Source organism: Gobio gobio (assembly GCF_949357685.1).
Source record: "Gobio gobio genome assembly, chromosome: 18".
Classification (NCBI taxonomy): domain Eukaryota; kingdom Metazoa; phylum Chordata; class Actinopteri; order Cypriniformes; family Gobionidae; genus Gobio; species Gobio gobio.
Genome location: NC_137111.1, coordinates 25,211,136 through 25,236,435, shown reverse-complemented (window position 1 = coordinate 25,236,435; position 25,300 = coordinate 25,211,136). Strand labels below are relative to the sequence as shown.

Here is a 25,300-nt window from a genome sequence, read left to right as displayed (position 1 = left end):
ATGTAAGAAGTTTGAAATCTTCCAATACCCGAGTTTGATACAAAAGAGAAAAAGTGCTTTGTTAATGCCCAAGCTGTCACCTTGCATCCCAAGTTACAAAAAGTAGCCCAGCGTAACACTGTCCAAGCTTTATATCCGGTTAGTCACCATAAGATGTTATTATGCTAGCTAAGCACCGCGATTTAGACCGTGAATGCTCTTGAATGATGTTTCTGAAGCATCCTAACGCTGTCTGCAATAAACATCAATACTTTCTCCATCCAACTCCCAGGCCGGGCTGGTTCTCCTCTCACCCAGCGTTGAACTGGGGGTTGAACTGGTCTGGAGCACAGGGTCTGAGACCTTCATCTCTCGTGTCCATGTGCTCTTTGTGGCATTTGATCTGGCATCTCTGGCATTCCAGAGCCAGAGGAGGTTTGAACATGTTCCACAGGGGTTTGGTACAGGCCTCACAGTTGGCAGGGAAGTGGTAGAATAAAGGGATAAACTCATGACCCTTGTGGTAGATGAAGCCAGATTTCTCCGCACATGCTGTTGGGTCCTTTACGCTGTGCACAGACCTGTGTATCATATAGAGTAGCACTCTAGTGTGTAACTGGTGCCAAAGCTTCTGCATTGATTTTATGCACAGCCATCTTGGAATCAGACTTTACAGAGCAAGATGTTAAAGGTAGTTCCAGTTCACACAAAAAAAATGTGTGTGTAAATTGTCATCATTCACTCACTCTTGCGCTATTCCAATTTGTACAACGCAAACTTTTAAAAGTGGGGAATTTCCCCTGCTTATTAAAAGTTATGTTCATCTCCATTATAGTGGCAAATATCAGATCAGCTGACGGACAAGACACCTCAGCATTTATGCTACAAATGTCGCAACGATTCTTCTGAAACCTGAATATAGATTTATGCTTTGTAAGGCATGCGTATACAACTTATGTCATGTACATTTATTTACTGTGGTTATGTTGTTATAGCCTAATAGTGTTTTTATTCTTACAGTAATTGTAAATGATTCAACAGCGGGGGGGTTTTAACAGCATGTAGTTTGTAGCAGTAAAGATAACGACTAAACGTTGGTTAAATTAATAATTAGCTGAACAATATACAAATAACATGTAATTCATATGCAAAATGTCTTGTAAAAAGCCATAGAATTTGAGCCTACCTGTGGCTTTTTAACGGTTTCCAAGATTCCAAAAGTCTGAAGAGGATGTTGGTCAACAAAAAGACATCAGGAAATAATATACACGCTTCACAACTTATTCAGAGAAATAACACTGACTGCATATGGATTTAAAGCTTAAAGCATTATTTCCAAGCATTTATACGGTCACTCTGAGCAAGATGATGATGGCAAACTTTTTTAATATAGAGCAATTTAGTAGGGGATTGTATGTATTGTCATGTTTAATATTATATATATATATATTCAGATCAATTTCTGATAATAATCCCAGATATATGTTCATGCTTAATATTTCCTGCGTAAATATGTACATAAAGAAATCTATTTTGTGTTAGTTCAGTTACCTGTGTCGGCAGTGTGCAGTAAATGCACCCATCTTAACAATTTCTATATCGCTTATTCTGCCCGAAAAGACCATAAACATTACAGATAACGTTCAAAGTATCAATTAATGTACATACATATAGCTCATGTGCGACTGATACACTGCAAATCGGGTGATTTTAGGTCAAGGTTTTGGCTGTGATGCCCTCTGTTGACAGGGAATCGTAAAATGGCCACTCAAACACGCAATGAGCAATCCAGTCATTTGTACAGATCAGCGGTTACTACATTGAATCATGGTAAAATGTCAGCGCTGTTTCATCTGGCTTTAAACTAGTTTAAATCACAAAGCATTAGATTTTTGGTTTGTATTGGAGAACTCTGCATTAAACTCAATTTGGCCACCTGGGAAAAAGATTCCTCTGATCCTGGGCCAAAATGTTAAGTCTTGAAACGCTAGTTTGACACGTTCGCCGTCAGCCGATTAATGACCATTGCGATCAAATTTTACCTCCAACGAAATTCTGTCAGTGTCAGAAGTTTTAAGGCGCAGTCCTGCAGTGTGGCTTCTCTTACGACAACCATCAAATCAAAAACCAATAGGAGTGCAGTGCGCCACACATCTCGGTTTTTTTTCTTTACAAGGAAAGCTGTGATCAAAATTAACGCTAGAGATTGTTTTTGTTTGCTAGCCACCATTTCTATACTGCATGTAAATGCAGCTCAGTCACTGAACGCGTCAAGGATTGATGGTGTAGCTCCAGACGAGTCTCCGTTTTTAACACTGTACAGTCTGACATTAATGACAACTGAGATCCCACAGTGTGACATGGCTTACAGTGGGGGATCATGTTCGTATAAGTCGTATAACTATAAATCGTAGAGCGTGTACCCGGCTTAAGATTAATAATCATGTAAATGTGAATTCCAAAACCACTTCAAAAGTGATCTGTTCTGTTTTTAAACATGGTTTTGTAGTGTATGTAACACTGGATTGGGCATTCTGCTAAACTTCTCCTTTTGTGACATACAGGAATGATGTGAGGTTGAGTAAATGATGACAGTTTTCACTTTTGAACAAACTGGTCTGAAAGGATCTGGTCACCAAGCGTGAATGTAAACCAGGCCTTTGTGTAATCCTCTTACTCAAGAGACAAACACTGATGAACAACAATCTGGGCAATGTATTTGAACTGACACAGCATACATTCTACATTTGCCACAAGATATAGCTGGACACAGCCACATAATTCTCAGAATTTTGCATTAAAAAAAACGATCATGTCAAGGCTTACTCCTCACCTGGGTTTGCTGGCAGGTATTTGTCGGCTGGGTCTCCTCATGGATTGACTGCTTAGTACTTTAACAGGAGCTCTGGGAGAGGAGCGGTGAGGGGCATCTGGTGCTGGAGGTTTTTTGGGGATCTTCTTCATAAGCCGACTAACCCACTTCTGCTGGTCTTCTTGAGAAAAGGCTAACAGCAGCAGATTTTTAGCCGTAGACACGTCGTAGTTCACTGGGGATGGAGAAGCACAGAAGTATAAATAATATAAATGTTGAAAACAGCTGTGATACTTAATATTTTTGTGGAAAACATGATACATTTAGGGCTGTAGCTATCGAATATTTTAGTAATCGAGGATGCCAATTTGTCCATCGATTAATCGGGTAATCAGATAAGAAGTACTTTTTCTTTATTAAAGAGCAATACTAAATATACAAGAGAAAATAAGACGGGTCTCTTAAAATTTTTCTAAAAAGGAAACAAATTAGTTGTTCATTTTAAGTATATTAATATCTGTGAAAACTAAACCAATTTAGTGCATTCAATTGCCACATTATATCCAAAAGGCAAATATATAAATAAAAAATAAATGTAAAACTACTATTAACTGTTAAACCTACAACCTATAAATCAAAATAATAGTAATATAAATGCCTAAACATTGCATTTATATTGTGCAAATTAACTTTCAAGTTTCAGCTTCAGCTCAGGTATGACACAAGCCTTTACTGTCTTCTGAAGGCTTTGTGGCTTTTGTAAGAAGCAACAAACAAACAAAATTGGACAGGAAGGAAACTTGGAACAAGAACAAGAGTAGAGATGGGCATACTAGAGATGCGCGGATCAGCTCTAACGTCACCGAATCCGCTGTTAAAAACAAACCATCACCCGCACCTGTGATTTTCTCTGATTTAGACCCACACCCGATCGTCACATTACAATTATTCACATTTTCAGGGTTAAGCGCAAAGCTATCATAACATATAAACTACACTGAAGTAGGTTGCTTAAAAAAAAACCTTTGGCAAAATTACATTTCTTAAATAACCTAAACCAGGGTCGACAACATATGCAGCACACGGAGGAGTAACTGCTGGTGCGTGAGGAAACACGAGAGATTGTGTTTTAGTCAGAAAAAGTTTGTTGCACAGATCTAGGTTACATTTTGAGCTAATCGTTCATCATAGTAACACCGCTTGTTTTATTAAGTTAGGAGCTATAAATAGCCTGTGATTAAAGTGTTAGTTTTAAATTACGCAAATCAATGAAAGCACGAGTGCTGCGCATCACACACACAGCAGTTCTGCTATTTGTTGCGCTTAGCTTTGAGAACATTTTAATGGTGTATTTGGGTGATATCAATTATATAAAGTCCCATTAAACAATTCACATACACATCACAATGACGGTGATGCATGTGCAAACTCCATTCATGCTGTTTATGTTTCGATTGCTGGTATCTCTTCAGCTGACGCGCGAAGTTCCGTGATCTGCCGCAAATGAAGCTTATAAGCGTTTTAAATATTCAGCGTCGCATCCTGAAGCTCAACACACACAGTTGTCTTCATTTAAAAATACAGAGACTAAATGATATCACCAGTGCTGATGCCGCTCTCTCTCGCATTGCAGTCTCTGATCTTGAAATGAGTTGAAAACGAAAGTTAAAGAATGACACGCATTCATTGCGTTTTACCGTGAAATGAGAGTCCTGCGTCATTATTAAAATCAACACATTAATGATTTCTCTCATCCACCGCAATCTGCACAGTATGCGCTAGTCCTCACACAATATCTTTCTCCAACATGACGGTGCGTAGTTAAATGCACTACACGAAGGTGCCTCGATGATTTTTTGAATTCGAGTTACTCGAGGAATCGTTTCAGCCCTAGATACATTTTTATTCTCAGGATTTTTTGATGAATAAAACATTTATTTGAAATAGAAACATTATAAATGTAATAATGTCACTTTTGATCAATGTAATATATCCTTGCTGAAAAGTATTAAATTCGTAATATTTCTCACCTTTCCACTTTTTCCAGTAACGTGTTAATTAAAATAGATACATATTTAGTGTTTTTTTAACACCATTTCACAGTACTTTTGCTTTCTCAAAAAGTAATTTCTTCTTGAATAAATACTTTAGAACCCAGGACCCAGGGAACCTTTTTTTAATGCTAAGCATACAGAAATGTATGCATGTAAACACATTTAAATTACCCATTATACAAAAAACATTTACAAAATTTTTGAGGAAACCATTAAGGAAGTAAGAAGAGCCTCTTCTCACCTTTGCAGGGGGCGACAATTTCCTCTTTCTTGTCCATGTGGTCTTTGTGGCACTTGATGTGGCATCGTCTGCATTCTAGGGCTGGAGGTGGTTTGAACATGTTCCACAGGGGTTTGGTACAAGCTTCACAGTTAGTGGGAAAGTGGTACAGGGTGGGGATGAACTCATGACCCTTATGGCAAATGTAGCTGGACTTGTCCCCAGGAAGAGGTTCCTCTTGCTCTTTCTTGCTTTCACCCTCATTAGCGTACAAGATCTGGAGGAACCAATGACAAGTGATTAGAGCTGTCATCCTTATTTGCTTATGGCATATCTTATAAAACCTCTATAGATTTCATGTTTCAAAGTCCCTGATACCCTGCCTGTGGTATCTCTGGTGTGCCATTATACCTGAAATATTCTGGGGATCTCTTTGGCGTCAGCACGATAAACGTCCGTCTGAGTTACCGAGCGCACATGGAAAAGTTTACTAGAGAATACCAGAGAAATAAAGATAAAGACAAGATAACAGAAGACTTAAGTCAGTCAAAATGATGCAGGACAAGATTGCGACAAGCTTGTTTGTTTTAAAGAAATGGATTTGAAGGGTGAAAGGGCTCACTCTATGTCCAACACCATGTAAGGATTGGAAAGCTCTTTGTCTTGCTCGCTGTTGTAGAAGAGAATCTTCTTGCTGCTCACCACAACATACTAGAGGAGAGAAAAGAAACAAAAGACTCACTGAATCCTGCATGATGGGGTTGGATGGGATTTCAGATGCAGAAGTATCATGGTACTGTACAGTCTAGTACTGCAGCTCTAGTGGTTTAGCTCTTGTTTGCAGTCATTTGAGGTTTAGTCCTGGTAATTTTCTGTATTTGTCATGTGGTTGCAGACAACATGAAACTGGTTAATTAATCAAAATCGAACAGGTTTATTTTATTCACTCACTATTTTAGCTTTATTTGAATTGAAAAATGATTTTTAATAGTTTTAGTTAACGATATCAACACTGAGTTTAATAAAAATTAATTTATGGCACTGAGCGTTATGGTTCAGTACAGTACGATTCGGGACGCTAAACCCTGGATCCAGCTTGCGTTTTCAATGCCAACAGCACCCTTATAATAGGCGTGGTGTAGCAATCTACGTCATTCTGGCGCAAAGAAGAAAACACGGTAAACAACAATGGACGACATACAGCAGATCTTGTTCTTGCTTCTCGGCATGTGGCTGTTGTCACAAGAAGACACACTTTGTTTGAGCCAAGGCTACAGGCTGCAGGGAAAAACAATCTCTCTATCAACCGATCATCAGTCTGCAGTGAGTCTAGCTCCACCCTTTAGTACCGGACAACTATGCTAGGTACCCAAACGGAAAGGTGCTAAAAAAGTGGTACGGTACGGTTCAGAATTAGGGTAACATTTACAACTTCTGACAATGGAAATGGACCGTACCAATCTCTGTACTGAACCGTACCGCTCTGTGGAAACGAGCAACTACATTCCCATATACATCCATCCCATTTCATAATAGATCTAAATTGAAGGCATAGTTCACCCAAAAATGTTCTTCGTAAATTGAATATGGAAGTCAGTCTGGCAGTAGCTAGATATTTTACGTTATAAAGTTTTAAATATAGATATTTTTCTTACACAAACCCATTGCTTCGCGTTAGAAGGACTTGATTTAAACCCCCGGAGCCGTGTGGATTACTTTTATAATGGATGGGTGCACTTTTTTGGGCTGCAATTATAATGCTTGGATTAGCCAAGACATTTTTTAATATAACTCTGACTTTCTTCTTTCAGATGAATACAATCATATACACCTAGGATGACTTGAGGTTGAGTAAATCATGGGGTAATTTAAATTTTTGGGTGAATCCCTTTAAATGCTAATGCAATAAAGACTACAGCAATAAGTTACACTGTTTACTTCATTTGCATATTGATTCCACTGTTATTATTTGTTCTTTTTTTTAAAATAAATAGTTTATTTTCTTATTTTCAATTTTCTTTTACTTTTATTTGTTCTGAATAATGAAGCACTGATTACTTAATTAATTGGCCCATTTTGATGTCATGTTAATGTTAGTTTTGATGTTGCATGATCACCAGTCTGATTGAGATCATTGTTTGTTCCTTTATCTGTTGCTGGTTTGAGTGCCACATGCACAATTCTTTAAAAAGAGACCCATTTATAGTAGAGACAAACAGGTTTACATAATGAAATTGTGCGCCTTGAATACATTCAATTGTGTTCGACAATCACTAAACTTGTGTCATGAAAACACTCGCTTGTTACATTTATTTTCAGAAATTCTTCATTCTTAACTGAATAGGGGCACCACAAATATTGTTCCATACTTATCCAGACCTGGAAAGTACTCAAATCAAATTCTATACTATTCAAACTGCTTTGGAACCATGTTAAAGGGATAGTTCACCCAAAATTGAAAATAAAGTCAGTAATTACTCACCCTCATGTTGTTCCAACCATGTAAGACCTTCGTTCATCTTCGGAACATAATTTAGTATATTTTTGATGAAATCTGAGAGCTGTCTCACTCCTCCATAGGCTTTCAGAGGGAATGAAACTTGATGGCCCAGAATAGTAAGTAAAAACGTCATTTAAGGAGTCCAAATGACTACAGTGGCTCTGTATTAAGTCTATCATGCGACGAAAATACTTTTTGAGCGGAAAAACAACAAAAATAACGACTTTATCCCACTATTATTGTTGTTCAATTTGAGCCTCTGACGAGAGTTCGCGGGAGTGCCCCGACGCATGCGCGAGAACTGAGATTACGGCGTTCTTCTTCTACTACTACTGAAAGAGTGAGCAGCCAGTAACAAGTAGTAGTAGAAGAAGAACGCCGTAATCTCAGTTCTCGCGCATGCGTCGTGGCACTCCCGCAAACTCTCGTCAGAAGAATTAAATGACGTTTTTACTTACTATTCTGGGCCATCAAGTTTCATTCCCTCTGAAAGCCTATGGAGGAGTGAGACAGCTCTCAGATTTCATCAAAAATATACTAAATTATGTTCCGAAGATGAACGAAGGTCTTACATGGTTGGAACAACATGAGGGTGAGTAATTACTGACTTTATTTTCAATTTTGGGTGAACTATCTCTTTAATAGTATTTTTAGCATCATAGCATCGCAGCATCCTTATCTATCTGCTTGCTTTAAAAAATGCAATATACTTAATATATCTAAAAAAAAAAAAAAAACATACCTTCCGTTCCCACCCAAAGCGTTTGGTGTTGTTCCTCACTGGTATAGACAGCCAGCCCTCCAGTCTTGTCTCTGTACAAGAGAAAGGAAGACATGTATAATAAAAGCTTTATAAAAATTGCACCACAGAAAAGCCTGTCATGGCAAAGCATGATGTCCCGTCAAGTCTTAAGCGGTCAAAAAGTCATGCACTGAACGCCATGCAGGTCACCTGTGGGCTCAGGCTCTGCAGTGAAGTGAAGGGTGAAAGTTGAACTGAAAATCGGAGCAAAACTAAGTAGAAAGAAGGGAGGGTGACAGAACGATGTGGAGAAAAACAAAAAGAGCAAAGTGAATAAAAAAAGAAAAAGCTATAAAAGAATAGAGAGGAAAACAGAATGAAAAGAGGTTGGGAAAAGACTTTAACAGTACCTGGTAGTGACTCATCAGTGTCCATGTCTGGGCCGCTGCTCATACTGGCCGAGTCGAGCGACTGGATGTTGAGAGAGTTCAATAGGCCGCGCAGCTGCTCAATATCACTATCTTTACTGTCGAGAGCCATCTGCAGCTCGATACGCACCTGAGACTCGTCTGCTGATTGCTGCAGGAAATAAACAAAAATAAAAAACGATTATTCTGGCTACCTGTGGAGCAGCGTGGCATTCTTCAGACACTGATTAGCGGTCATACTGCTTGCATGTCGTTGATTTCTCTCTGGTATTTGATGATGGTGCTGTTGAGCTTCTCCCTCTCAGAACGAAGCTCCAGCTGCAACTTCCTGTTTTCTTTCTCCTTCCTCCTCACGTCTGTATCATTTCCACGGCGACTGCCTCCACCTCTCACCTCCTTTCTGTTCATGATCTCTGCCAGCTTGTTCACCGCCTGTTATATAGAAAAGAGCCAACAGAAAAGAGAAAAATAAGTAATGCAGCAAATCTGATTTAAATCGAGTTATTTGCTCAAAGGAAACTGTTATAGTGTACCTGCGTTTTGAGAGTTCTCTCTGATTGCAGCTGTTTCTCAAGGGCCAGTTTCACTTGAGTGATGGACTGTTCTTCATTCTTCAGATTCTGCAGGACTGAAAATCACAAATTACAGAGTTAAAGCAAAATCCCCAACAGCTTTTCTCTGATTATCATGAGTTTGCTAAGGATACTGTGGGTCAATGCTTGTTCTAAGCTGTAAAAAGTTCCATGCAGATGACATACAAAAATATGTATAAAAGCTTGAGATTTGACATTTCAATAATCAGAGATAAATTAACGGGAATGTGCACTGAATAGCTTGAATATGCAACTGAAGCTGTGGAAATGTTAAATTATTCCTGTGAACAGCTCTAAAAATACAAAATATTCATAATTTTTTTTATTAGATATTTGAAAATAGTGTTTTATTATATATATATATATATAAAAATATAAAGGTCAGCATATTTAGCCACTTACAGTCTTGTGCCTCCTTTAGCTTGTTGTTGAGTTCTTCCTTCTCATTGGCCAGGTTTGCAACATCATTTGTCAATGTGCGATTCGCTTCCTCTAACTGTATAGAGACGGGACAATCAAACCCCACAAGTTCCTCAAGACTGCTGAAAAACTAAATGTGATCTCTGTGATTCTGGCTTATAGCTGAAATGCAGTGTAACTCACAGAGGTGATGGTGGTGTCTTTTTCAGCGAGCTCCTGTCTGTGTCTGGCCATCATCTCTTTGATCTCCAGCTCCTTCATGATCTTCTCCTTCTCCAGGTCAGAATACTGCTCCTCCGCAATGGAGCGTGCCAGTTGCTCAGAGTCAGCTTTTGTTAGTGTGATCTCCAACTGGGCCGCAAGAGAATCCCTGATAAAGAGACAAGATGAAAAAAAGTACACCGAAATTAAACAAACATATACACATTCAGACTTTAAATCAGCAGTGTATGACACAGCCATGCTGTAATGCATATTGTTTTTGACAATTCAGTGGATTAAAAACTTATTTTGTAAACTAGGCTCCGGCTGTGATGTTTCTACTTGTTATTGGATATAAATCTCACCTTTCCTCCTGTAGCTCCTGTAGATTCTGCTGCATGTCTTTATAGAGTTTATTTTTCTCCTCACACTCTTCCTTCAGCTCCCGCACCTGTGTCTTATAAAGCGTCTACACACACACGTTGGGTTTCACACACGTTTTATGGGAATTTTCCATTGACATGATTTTTATAAGGTACAAACTGTATATTCTATCCATAAACCTAACCCCTAAATAACCCTTTAGAAAACGTTCTAAAAAATATATATTTTTTAAACCTAAAAACTTTTTTTTCAAAAAACATAATTCTACATGATTTAGAAGCAGCTTTCCTCCTGGATACCGAAAAAATCGGCACACACACACACACTCAATCTTGTTAGACCTTTGATTATTCGGTTTGTTTCTGCAAGGGAAAGAGTTTAGACTTCTTACGGAGAAATACTGCTCTGCCTCCAACTGATCCTGCAGTTCCTTCATCTGTCCATCCGAGTCCTGCCGCTCCCTTGAAATGGACACGGAAAATTATCCAATATATGAATGATTTGAATATTTTTGTAAAAACAGAAGAAATTGTCTTAACCACCAGCTATTAATATGTTTCTTTGTGTGTTATATTCAATGAGACCATATGCATAAGTGTTGCATACTTGCGCAGCTCCATGTTTTGTTTTTCCAGGCTGCGTTTGATTTCCAGCAGGTGGTTGATCTCCTGTTTGAGTTGTTTCTCTGATGTTCGGAGGGTGCTGAGCTGCTGGTTTTGAACTTTCAGGTCATTTTGAGTCAAAGTGCGTTTCTGAACTTCTTGCTCGATCTTCAGATTCAGATTCTTCACCTAGACAAAGAGAAAGATCAGGAGAATCTGTAGATCTGTGTACTTTATTCCCGTGATGCAAAATGAATTTTCAGCATCATTACTCAAGTTTTGAGTGTCATATGATCCTTCAGAAATCATTCGAATATGCTGATTTGTTGCTCAATAATTTTTTTTTATTATTATCAATGTAAAAACAGTTGTGCTGCTTAATTATGTTTTTTTAAACATCACATTTTTTCAGGATATTTTGAACAGAAAGTTCAAAAGAACAGCATTGATTTGACAGAAATCTCTTGTAAAATTATAAAACGTCTTTAACTTTCACTTTAAAAAATTCTTAATCCAAAATAATAGACATTTATGGCCATTGGCAGGTGTAGCAAAAATGCACTTATACACTGCACGTACCTCTTCTGTGAGTCTCTCTTTATGCCGCCGCAGTTCCTCTAGTTTCTGCAGTGACTGTTTATAATCACAGTCGAGCATGGAGTTCTTCTTCTCCAGTTCTAACACCCTGTTCTCCACACGCAGTTTAGAGGAACGTTCCTCCTGCAGCTTTTGTTCCAGCTCTAGATGAACACACAAAATCAGACATGTTAACAAGCAAAAAAAACCAGCAATTCAGCCTTTTACCAATTACCCTTTGTAACTCTTGGCTCTGTCTTGTCTGTCCTAATCCAAACCAATATGTTCCCCACTGCACCCTTCAAAATACACATCACTGACATGCACTATTCTTAAAATGCTCAATTGCTTTATTTTTTTTTTGTCCATTTATGTTCGTGTTGAGGTCTTCAATTTAGGAAATACGCAAACACAGGAAAGAAAACTACATTTAAAATATGTTTCATATGATCTTTAATCACTTAGCTCTCGTACCCTTCACAGCCTCAGATTTTGCTCCTTCAATGGACTCGCTGATCTTGTTCTTGTCGGCAAGACGAGCTTTTGTGGCCTTGTGTGCCGCTTCCTCCTGCTCTAAACCCTGCTGCAACACCTTCAGCTTATAGGTCATGTCAATCTGGTTATTGCTCTTCTCCTATTGGGCATACACACACATAGTGGGTGGGACATTAGCAGAGGGGCTGGACATAAAATGCAATAAACAGAGCTTAAACACCAGTACATCAACTTCATAGCTTTAGGAGTACATTTGTTCAGCAGTGAATGCTGGGAATGAGGACGGTACAAATGACATTTGAATCACCAACCATAGCCTATAATGATGTCACAACAAGGGAGGGAATGAGTATGACAAAGAAAGTATTTGAATACCTTCTCCAGGTCTGTTAGCTTCTCCTGAAGTTGCCTCTTCTCTGTCTCAGCTTTAGATAGGGCTTGTCTCACTTGTCTCCCTTCTTCCTCCAAACCAGAGATTCGTGCTACGGATAAGAGGTGGAATATGGATGAACACTGTTGCATGTGAATTGCTATGATACTCCCAAAAGAAGGGACACACACATACCCTGCAGATCAAAGATAGTCTCAGAGCCCTGGGTGTGCTCTCGTTTCTCTGCGTCCAGCGCTGCCTGCAGGCTGATGTTCTCTCTCTCCAGCGTGAGCTTGCTGTTCTCCAGCATGCAGCATTTGTCCTGCAGTTCTCTTGCATGAGCCTCCAGCTGCTGCATCTGTTTTGAGCCCTCTGTCTGAGATTTACGTAGCCGTGTAGCAGCGTCAGATTCTGCCCGCAGTAACGCATTCGCCTCATCCAGCTGCCAGAAAGACACACGGGTTTGTCATAGGGAAAATGACATTATGCTACTAAGATCATTCTGCTACTTTACAACACATGAGAGATACACAGCAACAGGTTTGTCCTCAAATAAAGACCCATCATTCTGGGAACTTTACTTTTAAGAAACTGAATGTTGCTTTTAACAGACACTGTATTAATCTGATTAAAGACTATGCAACAAAATGTCACAAAAGTATAAAATATTCACATAAATGCTTTGTGAATCAAATCCTGGAAGACAAGTAATTCATTCAAACCATAAACATAAGAAGAAACAAACAAATATGTATAAAACACATTTTATATAGTATATACACTATAGTTCAAAAGTTTGGGATTGGTAAGATTTTAAAAATGTTTTTGAAAGAAGTCTCAAGAAACGTTCCTTATTATCGATGTTGAAAACAGTTGTGCTGACAATATTTTTGTTGAGAAACTGTTGTTGTATAGAAAGTTCAAAAGAACAACATTTATTTGAAATATAAATATTTTGTGACATAAATATCCTCACTGTCGCTTTTGATCAATTTCGAATCTTGCGCCTAAACTCTGGAATTCCTTGCCTGTAGAGTTACGAAATGCAAATTCCTTGCACATTTTTAAATCCAGCTTAAAAACATTCTTGTTTAGGGAAGCGTTTGTGTAATTTTATTTTAAGTTGTTTTTAGTTGTATTATATTTTCTTTTTGTACTATTTATTTTTCATATATATGTGTGTGTGTTTATGTATGTATGTGTATGTACATGTATGTGTATGTGTGCATGTATGTATATGTATATATATATATATATATATATGTATATATATATATATATATATATGCACATATTGTTATATTCTGTTGTGATTTTATGTTCTTATGTACAGCGCTTTGAGAAGTTGCCTTTAAAGGCGCTATATAAAATAAAGTTATTATTATTATTATTAATTTAATACATGTTTGTTCAATAACAGTATTAATTTCTTTCTAAAAAATGGACCCCAAACTTTTGAATGGTAGCGTGTATATGTTTACGAGTCAAAAATTAGGTAGTAATGAAACGACTGCATTTTCATGGGCTTAAATAAAATATTTTTGTTATGAGACAATAAAAACAACTTTAAAAAATGAACTTGATTAAGTATAAGTATATATGAATAAGTATAATGAACTACGCAAAAGCATTTCGAACGCATATTTTATAATTACCCAATAATCAAACATAGTTCACCCCTCACCACATTATCACGTTCGTCAAAAACGTAGGCTGTCGGTTGGAATATTAGAACTAAAATTATCAGCATAACACACTTGTGGGCATCAATTACTTAACTGAATACTTGCTGGCTAAGAAATTATTATTACCTTACGATCCATCTGTTTTCAAATCCACATCATTTGAATATCACGACATCGATGTCTGTCAAAAAATAACGTGCACAATACATGGTAGTATTTACGAGAAGCATAGGTCCAGGGAGTACACGCATTTCCTGGAAAACCCACACTACCGGATGTTTTGAATGCGTTATCACTTGCCGAGAAGAGGGGGGAAATGGCAGGCCTGAACGGCTTCAACATGCTGTCTTGTCAGAGATGATAACGTACCTAATACATAATACATAATTGACTCTTATAAGCATAGATTTGATCATTATCTTCTTAGTTGTTTGTTTCAAAGTTTGATAAAAAAATAAAAAAAATTCCAATAAAATCATTTTTTACATGATTTGTTACAATTCTCATGACATTTCTGGTTGTGAAGAGATTTACACACACCTTAATCAAATCCACGTTATAACGCTTTAACTAATGAAGCCACTATGATGGTCTTCAAAAAAATTGATAATCAAGACCACATCTACCTGACATTCAATTATGAACCTGAATGACAGAGATAGCAAGTTTTCTGGATGTGATAGACTCTCTTCAAACCCACAAACCTGTTTCTGCAAGTGTATGTTCTTCTCATTGGAGATGTGCGAGTTCTGGTTTTTCTTCTTCATTTCATCCAGCTGATCCCTCAGACTGTTCACTTCATTCTCCAGGCAGCGTTTGCGGTCGGCTTCACTCTCCGCCCTGCGGTGACTCTCTACGTTCTTGTGCTGCAGGAGAGCTTTCTCCCTCTCCAGCTGTCTGAGAGACGTCTCCAACACTTTTCTGCCATTTATCTATAAACAAATGGGCAAAGCGGTAAGATCACTGTATAATCCTACACACAACATTGCTGAAGTTCTAGAGATGAAACACCCGCTCACCTCTTCATCGAGCTCTTTGGTGATCTTTTCTAGGCGGCTACAGTTGCTTCTGAATTTTTGCTCCAGCTCATCTTTGGCCTGCATTTCAATATTGAGCTGCTCTTCTAGAGAATGAAGTTTCTTCTGGAGCTGAGTGGAAAATAAAGCTTAATTTAACGTGTCATCAATCTATTAAAATAATACATTACCTAATAATGTGTGTATTAAGCAGAGAGTGAGATGAACACTTACTGCTAAATTGTCCTGTGGGTAAAAAAAAAAAAAGAATGAAAAGATTAGTTACAACCAATGTCACAAGAAGCACTAATCAGTTTAGTTCTAATATGAAGTCCCAAACCAGGGTCTACTGTACGAGGTAAATTCAGTCTCTAAAGAGCATAAAGCAGTTAAAATAAATATATAAGCTGATGATGGTAGAAGTGAATCTGTGTCGTACCTCTCTCTTAGATACTGGGAGATCATTTTTCAATGCTGAACTGTTAACAGCATTCAACAACCTGTACAAAAACATACCACATTATCTGTGACAGTAGTTATCAACTGGTTTTGCTTCAGAACATCAAGTGGAGATCCAACAAAGTATCAAAAGTAATTTAGTAATGAGCACAGAATCTCTTACTGGTCTTCTTTAAAGTAGGTGAACCCCACGAAGGGCAGCTGATTGCCAACGAAGGCTTTGGGTGTAGGAAAGGTCTCCACTTCTCCTTTATCCTCCTCTATCTCATCAAAATTACTGGTGTCTATGTCACTGCTCAGCTCTGGAACCACAGGGGCTGCAGCTGGGGAGAGAACGGGACAAAAACGGTTCAGTGTGCGTTTATAACAGCTGAGGTAAAGGGCACTGATAGTATAGATGAAGCTAACATTGCTCAGAAATTCACAGCCAGCTTACAGGCTTGTTTTGGTTTCAGTTGGGTAACAGTAGAAATACAAATGTGTAATGAGCAGTAAATATAGTTATGGAACTTTATTCCATATTCTATTTCAGTACAGTTACGTTTGTTTTGATGCCACATAAATAGTTGAGGTCTGCACTAAAACTAAAAACATTTTCTGCCATGTTTCATAGTTTCAAAAGAGTCATCCTTTGAAAGAACCGTTTTTGTTCAATAAATGCTATCTACACCCTTGTAAAAAGGTACACTTTAGAATTCAATTTAAAAAAAGTACTTATTACATAAATAATATACATTTAAAGAATAAACTTACTTACTTAATATGGTTAAACTGTGCTGCTGAATGTACTGACAAGCATTTATTAGACACTAAAATATACTTTAATGTAATTTCTATTGAAACGTGCATGTATTTACATTCGAAAATATTTGTTAATGAAGTGGGGGACGGGGTTTTACTCACTCTCTCTAATGGTGCTGAAGGTCCACTGGTCATTTCTAAAGAAAGGATGTCTTTTAATTTCTTCTACACCATTTCGGCCCAGGCGAACCTCCCTACCAAATACAACACAAAAACACATTGTCAAACACATGTGAACCCTGGCAGTTGAACATCCATATGGACCAAAGGACGACATTTATGTCGATCTGTGCATGTAAATCTCACCTGTCAGTTAGGAAGGCACAGATGATGTTTTTGGCTTCTTGAGAGATCTCAACGTCATCAGGGAAGTTAAGAGAGTTCTTATGGTCCATAATCTTACTATAGGTCCCCACCAGAGAATCGGCATAGAACGGTGTATCACCTACACACACACACACACACATTTATCCCACTGAATAAACCAACACCACAGATGTATCATTTAGACAAACACAAACACATTCCTGACTCACCAACCAACATCTCATAGATAAATACTCCCACCGACCACCAGTCACATTCACGTCCGTAGTATCCATCTCCTCCCTGAGACTTGAGAACCTCCGGCGAGATGTAATCAGGGGTTCCAACCGCAGTGTCACAATGAACCATTCCCGTCTATAATCAAATCAACCAATCCATGAGTTAAAGGAAGTCTATCTATATCTATAAACTTGACAAAATAAACAATGTCTAAATAGTTTACACTGAACCGGAGATTAATTATTTATAAAAAAATAATGGAATAATTATAGTATTAATTATTTATAAGAGTTAATTTTGTATTTTAAATAATTTGTTTAGATTTTTTCATTGAAGTTGAAGAGAACAGTATGGCTTTCAATGCTTGATTTCTGGAAATCAACCTGTTAACCGGTTTCAAACTGATTCTGGCACTAAAACATTAAAATGTAAAAAAAAAAAATCAATTTGCTTTTTTCCCTCAGTGTGTTGTTCTGCTTTTGTACTCTAGATGGCACTATAATAACACACAAGCATTGTGTCCAGCCTTGCTTCAAACGGCTTGATTGTTGCACTCATGAGCAGGGTCAGAATTCAACCAGGACATAAGGGGGTTGGGGGGGAGGGAGACTGGCAATAAAAGTGACAGAAATGGCCCAAATATGTAAAAAGTGGGACAAAAACAGGTCCCTTTAGTTCATTTCATATACTGGTAAGTTATATAACATTTGATGCATTTCATAACATTCTATTCTAGGCCTATCTATTTTTGAGTTAGAGTCCCTGCAGATACAGTAGCTATGAAGTATCTACACATTCGCTTTTCATTCAAAATTGATGACCTCTGAGATGGTAATGTGGTAATATGTAATGTGGTTCACATGTAAAAGACAAAAAAAAAAGAGAATAATCTAAAAATGAATACAGCAAATATATCAAAATCCACTGATGGTATACAGTAGAGATCTCTGCGGACTAAAGGAGCAACCAGACAATTATTTCAAATGTATCCTAGCAAAGTTTTTTATATATGCCATCATATAATTATAATAATATCTTACATATTTAAGGCTACTTCTGTGTTTGATGTTGTGGTAGTTTAGGACAGTGGTTCTAAGAGGGCTCACCAAACTTTCAAGGAGGCCACAGGATGACTTAAGTTAATAAATTATTAAGTAAATTATTATTATGATAAAAAAAAAAAAATACTGGTAACACCATTTCGATAGTCTACATTATACAATCCACTAAATATAAGTAACTTATAGTTAGCATGTAGTTTAAGTAACTACATGTCAATACAGGAGGCCTTTGAATATTCTGTTGGACATTAGAGAGCCTTCAAGTCAAAAAAGTTTAAGAAAAGACCATTATAACAAAGATTTTACAGTTAAATGCTCTATAATTACCACATATTAAAGCAATAAAGCAGAAAACATGCTGAATACCTTCAGTGCATCAAATATAACTAAGCTACCATTCGATCTTATCACAACTCATCTTTAATCAACACAAACTGATTGTTTTTAAAATACAACAGCTTCTTAGCCCCCTATATGACCTCTGAAACCACCTGAGGTCTTCCTCATTCAGAGGTAAAGGAATGAGAGGAAGGCTGAGTTTTTCTTTGGTCCCTTGAGTTTGGACAAGAACTGGCATGTGTTCAAGGTATTTATCGTGCAATTACATCCAGGGGCGAGCTTAAAAATCCCTGCGCTCAGGGTGAAATGCTTGGTCAGAAGCTGACCAGAGAAAGCCTGGCGTTTTGACAAGAGCCTGTGAACAACTGAAAAATTTGCATTGCAATAACTGGTTGACCCCTCACCCCATCCATTTTCATGCAGGTCCCAAAGTCGGCAAGTTTGAGGTGTCCATAGCGGTCCAGCAGCATGTTATCTGGTTTGACGTCTCGGTGAATAAAGCCCATGGAGTGAATAGCGTCCAACGCCAACACAACCTCAGCAGTGTAGAACTTTGCCCACTTCTCTGGAACGTCGTATGTGCTGGTGAGATTGACTAGATCTCCTCCCGGCATGTATTCCATTACCATGTAGAGAGAACGGTCATCCTGGAAAGCACAGCACAGCTGAGGAGAAGATAAGAAAGAATCGACAAAAGAGAGGGGGGAGGGGAATATTAGTTTGCTTTTAATTTCTGTAGTCTGACATTATGCATGTGCTCAAGCTAAAGATGTACTGGCATAATATTTCTGGTCCAATAAAGATAATAGATCATTTAACTTTTAACATTTTAACTCGAGCAGCTAGCTAATTAATAATAATAATAATAATAATAAAACACTCAATTAGAAACTTTCCATTTTAATTTATTTTAATTAAAATTAATGTATTACTGTGACAGCAAAGCTGAATTTTCTTTATGGTTGCATGATCTCTTTCTGAAACATTTCGTATATGCTGATAGGGTGCTCAATAATCATTTCTTATTATTATCAATGTTTGTGCTGCTTAATATTTTTGTGGAGACCATCATGCATTTTTTAGGATTCTTTGTAACAATGCAAAAGTCTTTACTGTCACTTTTAAACAATTGAATGTGTTCTTGCTGAATTTAAGTATACATTTTTAAAAAATCATACAGTCTCCAAACATTTAAATTGTAGTGTACATTTTGGAAAGTCATGTGATATTTAATGTTTGGAAAGAGCATATTCATTTTACTCATATCAAACCATATGTTAAAAAAACCATTGTTGCACAACATGTAAAGCATGCATACACACAGAGAATATGTTTGTGGATTAAAATAACTAGATGTCAGCACATCTTACCTGTACGACCCATGGGCTGTCGGCAAATGCCATGATGTCACGTTCCTCCCAGAAGAAGGCAGAATCTGAGCGTTTGATCATTTCAAACTTACTGAGCACCTTCATTGCATACACCTTCTGAGAGGCCTTATGCCTAACCTACACAAACACATCATAACAAAACCCCATCACATACATTCTGCGAGACTTAATTAATTACTAACACACTTATGAACAACATTTTCAATTTCTGACAGATCTTGTACCTCACTCCCAATACAATTTAAAAATAACACCAATGAACACTCTGAGAGGCTGTTTTGACTTCGACACAGACATAGCCACATTTTAAATCCCCCTCTGTTGTTGTGCTTTAGGTGCAACGCACCCACACAGCCCCTGTCGGACAACTGACTGAGGAGAATACTGGGTAATCATGTTGTTTGTGTCTGCAGGCTTGTTCAGACTCATCCCACTGCATCTCTCCCCTGACTATCACAAACACACACCCAGAGTGACGACACAATACAAAACTACACATGGTCTCTTCGTCTTTTATACATCTGACTGATATAAATATACAATTACAAGGGGTCATTCAACAGGAAGCACACAGAAATGCTTGCAGAATTTGGTACAACTGCTCACACTTAGCACATACATACAGACAATTATACATTACATTTATTTAATGTGTGGCTGTTAATAGATTAAAATAATTGCAATTAATATAATTCTTGTGTAGTTAACAATTTGAACCTGCTCGTATTGCGTTTATATTTATATTGTGCTTTTTAAAATGTGATGCATTCAGGCCATAGACTGTAAAAAAAAGATGGACGACGCGCCTTCACTTTCTTCCGCTGACGTAACTGAAGCCGCCAGTGTTCAAGATGGCGCCGACATCTTGGGTCTAGTCTGCGCAGTAGTCAGCGTGAATTTGAGCCGCGATATCAAGGTCCCGCCTAAACTCCCGCCTAATCAATAACTTTTTGTGAAAAAAAAGTGTTATGGAAATGTAAAGATAAAGTTAAAGCTCCAATCTCCTCCCGAAGTTCCGGAAAAATGTCCGTTAGTGCCTCAGTGACTACATCGCTCAGAGAAGCTGTCAATCTCGGCTGTCAATCATAACGTCACACCCCGTTTTTATAGCATCAAATAACTAACTAAAACAAAACTTATTTAAAGGAACAAACACTTGAACTAACATCAGCGTGACAAACATGGCCTAAAATGACAGAAACCACCTTTGGAAAAAATGTATTTGAAGTGTAATTGGATTGTTTCGTTTGTCTATGTCCCATTAGAATACATGGAGAGGGCGGGCTTTATGACCTATACTGCTTCCAGTCACCTGGGGGCAAACGAGACGCGCCGGCTTCATTGAGGCGCATATAATGTTCTATTAATGCGGCAGATTGATTTAACAGTATAACTTCTGTGTGCTATTATACAATGGCTGAGTTTTGATAATTTAATTACATCGTACAAAGAGACTAATGTCTTTTACCAGGATATCTGCAGGGTTTAAATCAAATTTAAGGCTTTTAAGACCTTTTTTAAGACCTGCACAAATTAAATTAATGGCGTGTGAGCAGAGTAGGACAATGTCTATGGTAACATCCTAAACCATAAAATGAATGTAAAAGCCACGATTCAAGCAACGTTACAGTTTTGGACAAAAACAAAAAGTTTATAGTTATCAACATTGCATGTATGCTGCGTAAAAATATGGTTCGATTTTGCTGTGAGCTGCATGAAAATGCAAACCACAAGTCTGTGGAATACGCAACAGCAACATGCATTTACTTTGATTATTAGACTTCAAAAGGCTATGATAAATGTTCAATCACATTAAGCCATATTGTGATTCCTGTATTCCATAACCAAAATTAAGACCTCTTGAAATGATAATTAAGAATTGTCTTGCATCATTTGATATTTGATCAAACTGAATTTAAGACTTTTAAAAGAACCCGCGGGGACCGTTTTATTTCCGTTAAAAGTCCCATCTAGATTTGATCTATAAATAATAGCCTTAGCACTCATTTACTCATAAACTAGCTAATGGATTATGACATCAGACAGAATAGAAAGATACAGTTGGAATGTCAAATTAGGAAAATTAATTAACTGTTAAATTCAACAAATTTAATCTTGCAAGTTCTCTAAAAAGTCACAGTGAACCGAAGTTACGACTAAGGTTGTGCCGATGGACGCCACCATCGTGATGCCACGCCCCCCATTGCGAGTCTTGTTGTGAATGCAACACACACTAATCCTCTTCTATAGTTAAACAAAAAATTTAGCAGGGATTGCTCTGTAAATTAAATTGAGAATAATAGAACTAATGCATATATGCTATTTTAAATACTGTAGTCTATGCCAGATATATATATAGCCTACATTTTGAAATATTTTGAGGCTGAAACATCCATTTCATAAGCATGCGTGTTTACTTTAGCACTTCGGTCAGTGAAACAAAACACTACAGCCTATAAAACATTTAAACGATTATCAGTAAATTTTGGTAACCTAAAGAATTAAGAATATAAGAAAATTGAATATTAGTTAAAAAAATATTTGCAAAGATGCGTCATATACCGCTTTGCGCTTTGAGATGAATGTGGGACACGAGCTGAATAGACACCTTCTTTTCAAATATCTTCGTCTTCATGTTTTCTCCGGATGTTGCAAAGCAACGCTTGTGGTAATAAGTCTGAAGAGCGAATTTTATCTTCCACAGGGTCAAGATATTTAGGCAATGTTTGATTATTCACTGCCAGAGAAAACAAAACTAAAATCACCGGTGTGTGTGTGTGTGTGTGTGTGTGTGTGTGTGTGTGTGTGTGTGTGTGTGTGTGTGTGTGTGTGTGTGTGTGTGTGTGTGTGAAATGCGCCAAGTTTAATAACAAGAACACATTCTATTTAACACAGTTTGAAGTAAAAAGGTATTCGTCCTACAGTGTTTTTTATACTTTACCACAGTAAAGGATGTGAATAGTTATAATAAGATTTAATTATAAGCAAACTAAAGGAAGAAACATTTATAAACCTCTGTGAAAATGGCTGCGACGCGAGTGAAGATTTGGGAAAAGAAACGAGATGTCCATTGGGATAAAATGGACTAGGCCTATTGTTAAAATTCACGGAAAATCGGGTGACCAGATCGCAAAACAGAATAAAAAAGCAGACAAATCTTGAATTGGGCTCAGCCTACCTCTATCATTCGGCATGAATCCATAGCCTATGTTTTCATGGCTGCGATGTAACATTTAACTGCCAATTTATTTCCTTTGTAGGCTAAACAAAGCTTTGTGCTTCACTCCTGTGGTAATATTCACATGAAACAGCATTCACATACAAAACACTGGGTTAGTAAAATAACGAAATGATATATTTTTAAGTAGAAAATAGTATTTATGTAGAGTTTAAAATAAAAAGAGCACAACTCTTCATCCCCCTCACGTGCAACCTAGCGCGGATGAGTCATTATTTGGGTTAGTAAAATAACGAAATTATAGTTTTTAAGTAGAACATTTTATTTTTGTAAAGATATAGTAAATTATCCACCCCCCATCAGACGATATCATCAACCATCATGTTTTACTGCAAACATCGTCAACTGCCAATTTAGGGGACATCACCCAACCCTAGTTACGACCGACTTTCCAAGAGAAACGGAATATAGAATGAGAAAAACACTGCTTGTTTTTCCCCCACTAATAATTGATTGGATCTAGAAACATTGGGGATCCACTCAGCTTGCTGTCAAAGACTGACTGTTGGAGGGGATGTTCTCCCCAAACCGTCAAACTGACGTCATCAGAGAAGGAAGGCCATTCCAGAGGGGAAGCACATTTTCAGATTTTGATCAAAGATTACAAAAGACAAACAAAAAAAAGTTTTGCTTTGTGAATCAACAGACTGTTTACCATAAGACTAGTATATTGTGCACTAATTTAATAAAAAGGGGGCAATTTTGATCTAATGTCAACACGCATACTTTTAAATGCACATACATACTATTATCCTGAAATTCTCTCACACAAACACACTCACCAACTGGACTTCTCCGAATGCTCCTCTACCGATCACCTTCACTCGGTCAAAATCCTCTGGCTTCATCTGGAGCTCCCTTGTTTGGCCCATAACCTTCTCATCTGTACACAGAACACATCAAAATCACATTTCCTTGGGCATGTCATGATTGATGAACTAGAATTTGTTTTCTTGGGATCTGTCTGGTGTGTAAATGGTAATGATGGTCACCATGTCTATTCATCCATAACAAAGTAATTGAAGTGTTTTCAAATATCTAATTTGCTATCCTTAAATTGTACTAGGCTATATATTATCTGTATTATTTGTATATTATACAAGCATATTTGAATTATAATCAGTCGATGGCCATAATGGTTTCTAGATAGAGCCATTGGCAACTGAAAAACACAATGGTATACCACTGCAACACAATGCCCAGTTGTCATTTTCCAAACAAAACAAAAAAACAGAAATCTTCAGTATATACTGTGAAGCTTAGTAGTTATTCATTAAAATATTGAGAACATCGACATCAGTAATGATAATTATCAAAGTAGAGAGGGTTCACAGTCTGGATGAGAGGACTGTTGAGTCACACTCTCTTGTCCAAACCGCACATTATAACGTCCATACAGCCCTATGGTATCCATGACAACAAGCAGAATCAGGAACAAAATCGGGACAGAATGTGATAATTAGTCAAAAGTTTAATAGCGCATGAATAGAGCACACAGACAGAGACGCGTTCACACAGGCACTGAATTTAAACAAATACCAAGGATCACTTATGACAACAAACTGAATATTAAATTATTGGCCACTGTTGTCAAATTAGATAAACCATCCATTCTCCATACCGCTTGTTCTAGGTAGGGATGAGGGGATGCTGAAGCCTAACCAAAGGTTATGGTCCGTAGGCAGGAAGAATACATAGCCAATCTATGGCAGAGCTAAAGTTTCAGTACCTGGTATTTCCAGACAGTCTCCAATCGAAATACTAACCAAGTCAAAACTTCTGTAGCTTACAAGAACAGGCGTGCTCATTATTGTATAGCCGTAAGCTCAATGTTCAATGTCAAATTACATTATCAATTAACCACAACAAAAACGTTTGCTAAACGTACAAGTGTCCAAGTGTTACACTGCATGGGAAGTACATTACATTTCTCTATGACATCCCCTGCAAGCCATTTCTTCAGACCAAACACACACAAAAATTCAGTTTTCATGGTATGTGTTAGAGCTGCACAACTAAAAGACAGCAATGTCAATTCACACCTGCTATGAGCACATGAACCACAACATTCAAATCTGTGTTGCCGCTAGCCCAGAGTTGTCATGTATACCGCTTCACAAACAGTCTTTTCAACCAGACAGTATAAGCCCCTTTCACACATAGTCTTTAGGGCTGCAAATAATTATTATTTTGGTAATCGATTAGTTGGCTGATTAAAAAAAAAAAAAAAACAATTAATTGGATAAAAAGCCACTATAAAACACACTATTCCACATCCTGCCCTACAAACAAACGTGTCAGCTGAGTGCTATGAAAACACACATAATGAATATATCTACCCTTACAAAAATTTACCATGGTTTTACATTGAATAAAACAAACAAAAAT

The 25,300-nt window shown here is 37.5% G+C and overlaps 1 protein-coding gene across 6 annotated transcripts in view; it reads right to left on the bottom strand.

The window, feature by feature from the left end:
• The window catches only part of rock2a (rho-associated, coiled-coil containing protein kinase 2a), a 60,245-nt gene that overhangs the window by 3,126 nt on the left and 31,819 nt on the right, over positions 1-25,300 (bottom strand). For 2 of the 6 annotated variants that reach the window (XR_013818490.1, XR_013818491.1), the window contains exons 3-31: positions 23,695-23,795; positions 19,654-19,791; positions 18,688-18,948; positions 16,874-17,018; positions 16,644-16,782; positions 16,440-16,531; positions 15,700-15,859; positions 15,517-15,577; positions 15,312-15,323; positions 15,081-15,209; positions 14,766-14,993; positions 12,572-12,818; positions 12,382-12,488; positions 11,986-12,145; positions 11,515-11,675; positions 10,940-11,124; positions 10,725-10,794; positions 10,315-10,418; positions 9,932-10,118; positions 9,731-9,824; positions 9,269-9,363; positions 8,976-9,167; positions 8,718-8,886; positions 8,518-8,579; positions 8,308-8,378; positions 5,688-5,776; positions 5,477-5,555; positions 5,087-5,342; positions 2,813-3,026 (exon numbers count right to left, since the gene is read on the bottom strand). Coding sequence is in view for 4 of the 6 variants with exons in the window: in XM_079843550.1 (XP_079699676.1) it covers positions 290-560; positions 2,813-3,026; positions 5,087-5,342; positions 5,477-5,555; positions 5,688-5,776; positions 8,308-8,378; positions 8,718-8,886; positions 8,976-9,167; positions 9,269-9,363; positions 9,731-9,824; positions 9,932-10,118; positions 10,315-10,418; positions 10,725-10,794; positions 10,940-11,124; positions 11,515-11,675; positions 11,986-12,145; positions 12,382-12,488; positions 12,572-12,818; positions 14,766-14,993; positions 15,081-15,209; positions 15,312-15,323; positions 15,517-15,577; positions 15,700-15,859; positions 16,440-16,531; positions 16,644-16,782; positions 16,874-17,018; positions 18,688-18,948; positions 19,654-19,791; positions 23,695-23,795 (4,217 nt within the window). In the remaining 2 variants the exon portion in view is untranslated. Of the gene's footprint in view, positions 1-172; positions 561-2,812; positions 3,027-5,086; positions 5,343-5,476; positions 5,556-5,687; positions 5,777-8,307; positions 8,379-8,517; positions 8,580-8,717; positions 8,887-8,975; positions 9,168-9,268; positions 9,364-9,730; positions 9,825-9,931; positions 10,119-10,314; positions 10,419-10,724; positions 10,795-10,939; positions 11,125-11,514; positions 11,676-11,985; positions 12,146-12,381; positions 12,489-12,571; positions 12,819-14,765; positions 14,994-15,080; positions 15,210-15,311; positions 15,324-15,516; positions 15,578-15,699; positions 15,860-16,439; positions 16,532-16,643; positions 16,783-16,873; positions 17,019-18,687; positions 18,949-19,653; positions 19,792-23,694; positions 23,796-25,300 lie in introns of those variants that run through there. The other 4 variants (XM_079843548.1, XM_079843547.1, XM_079843550.1 and 1 more) reach the window with 3 other exon arrangements.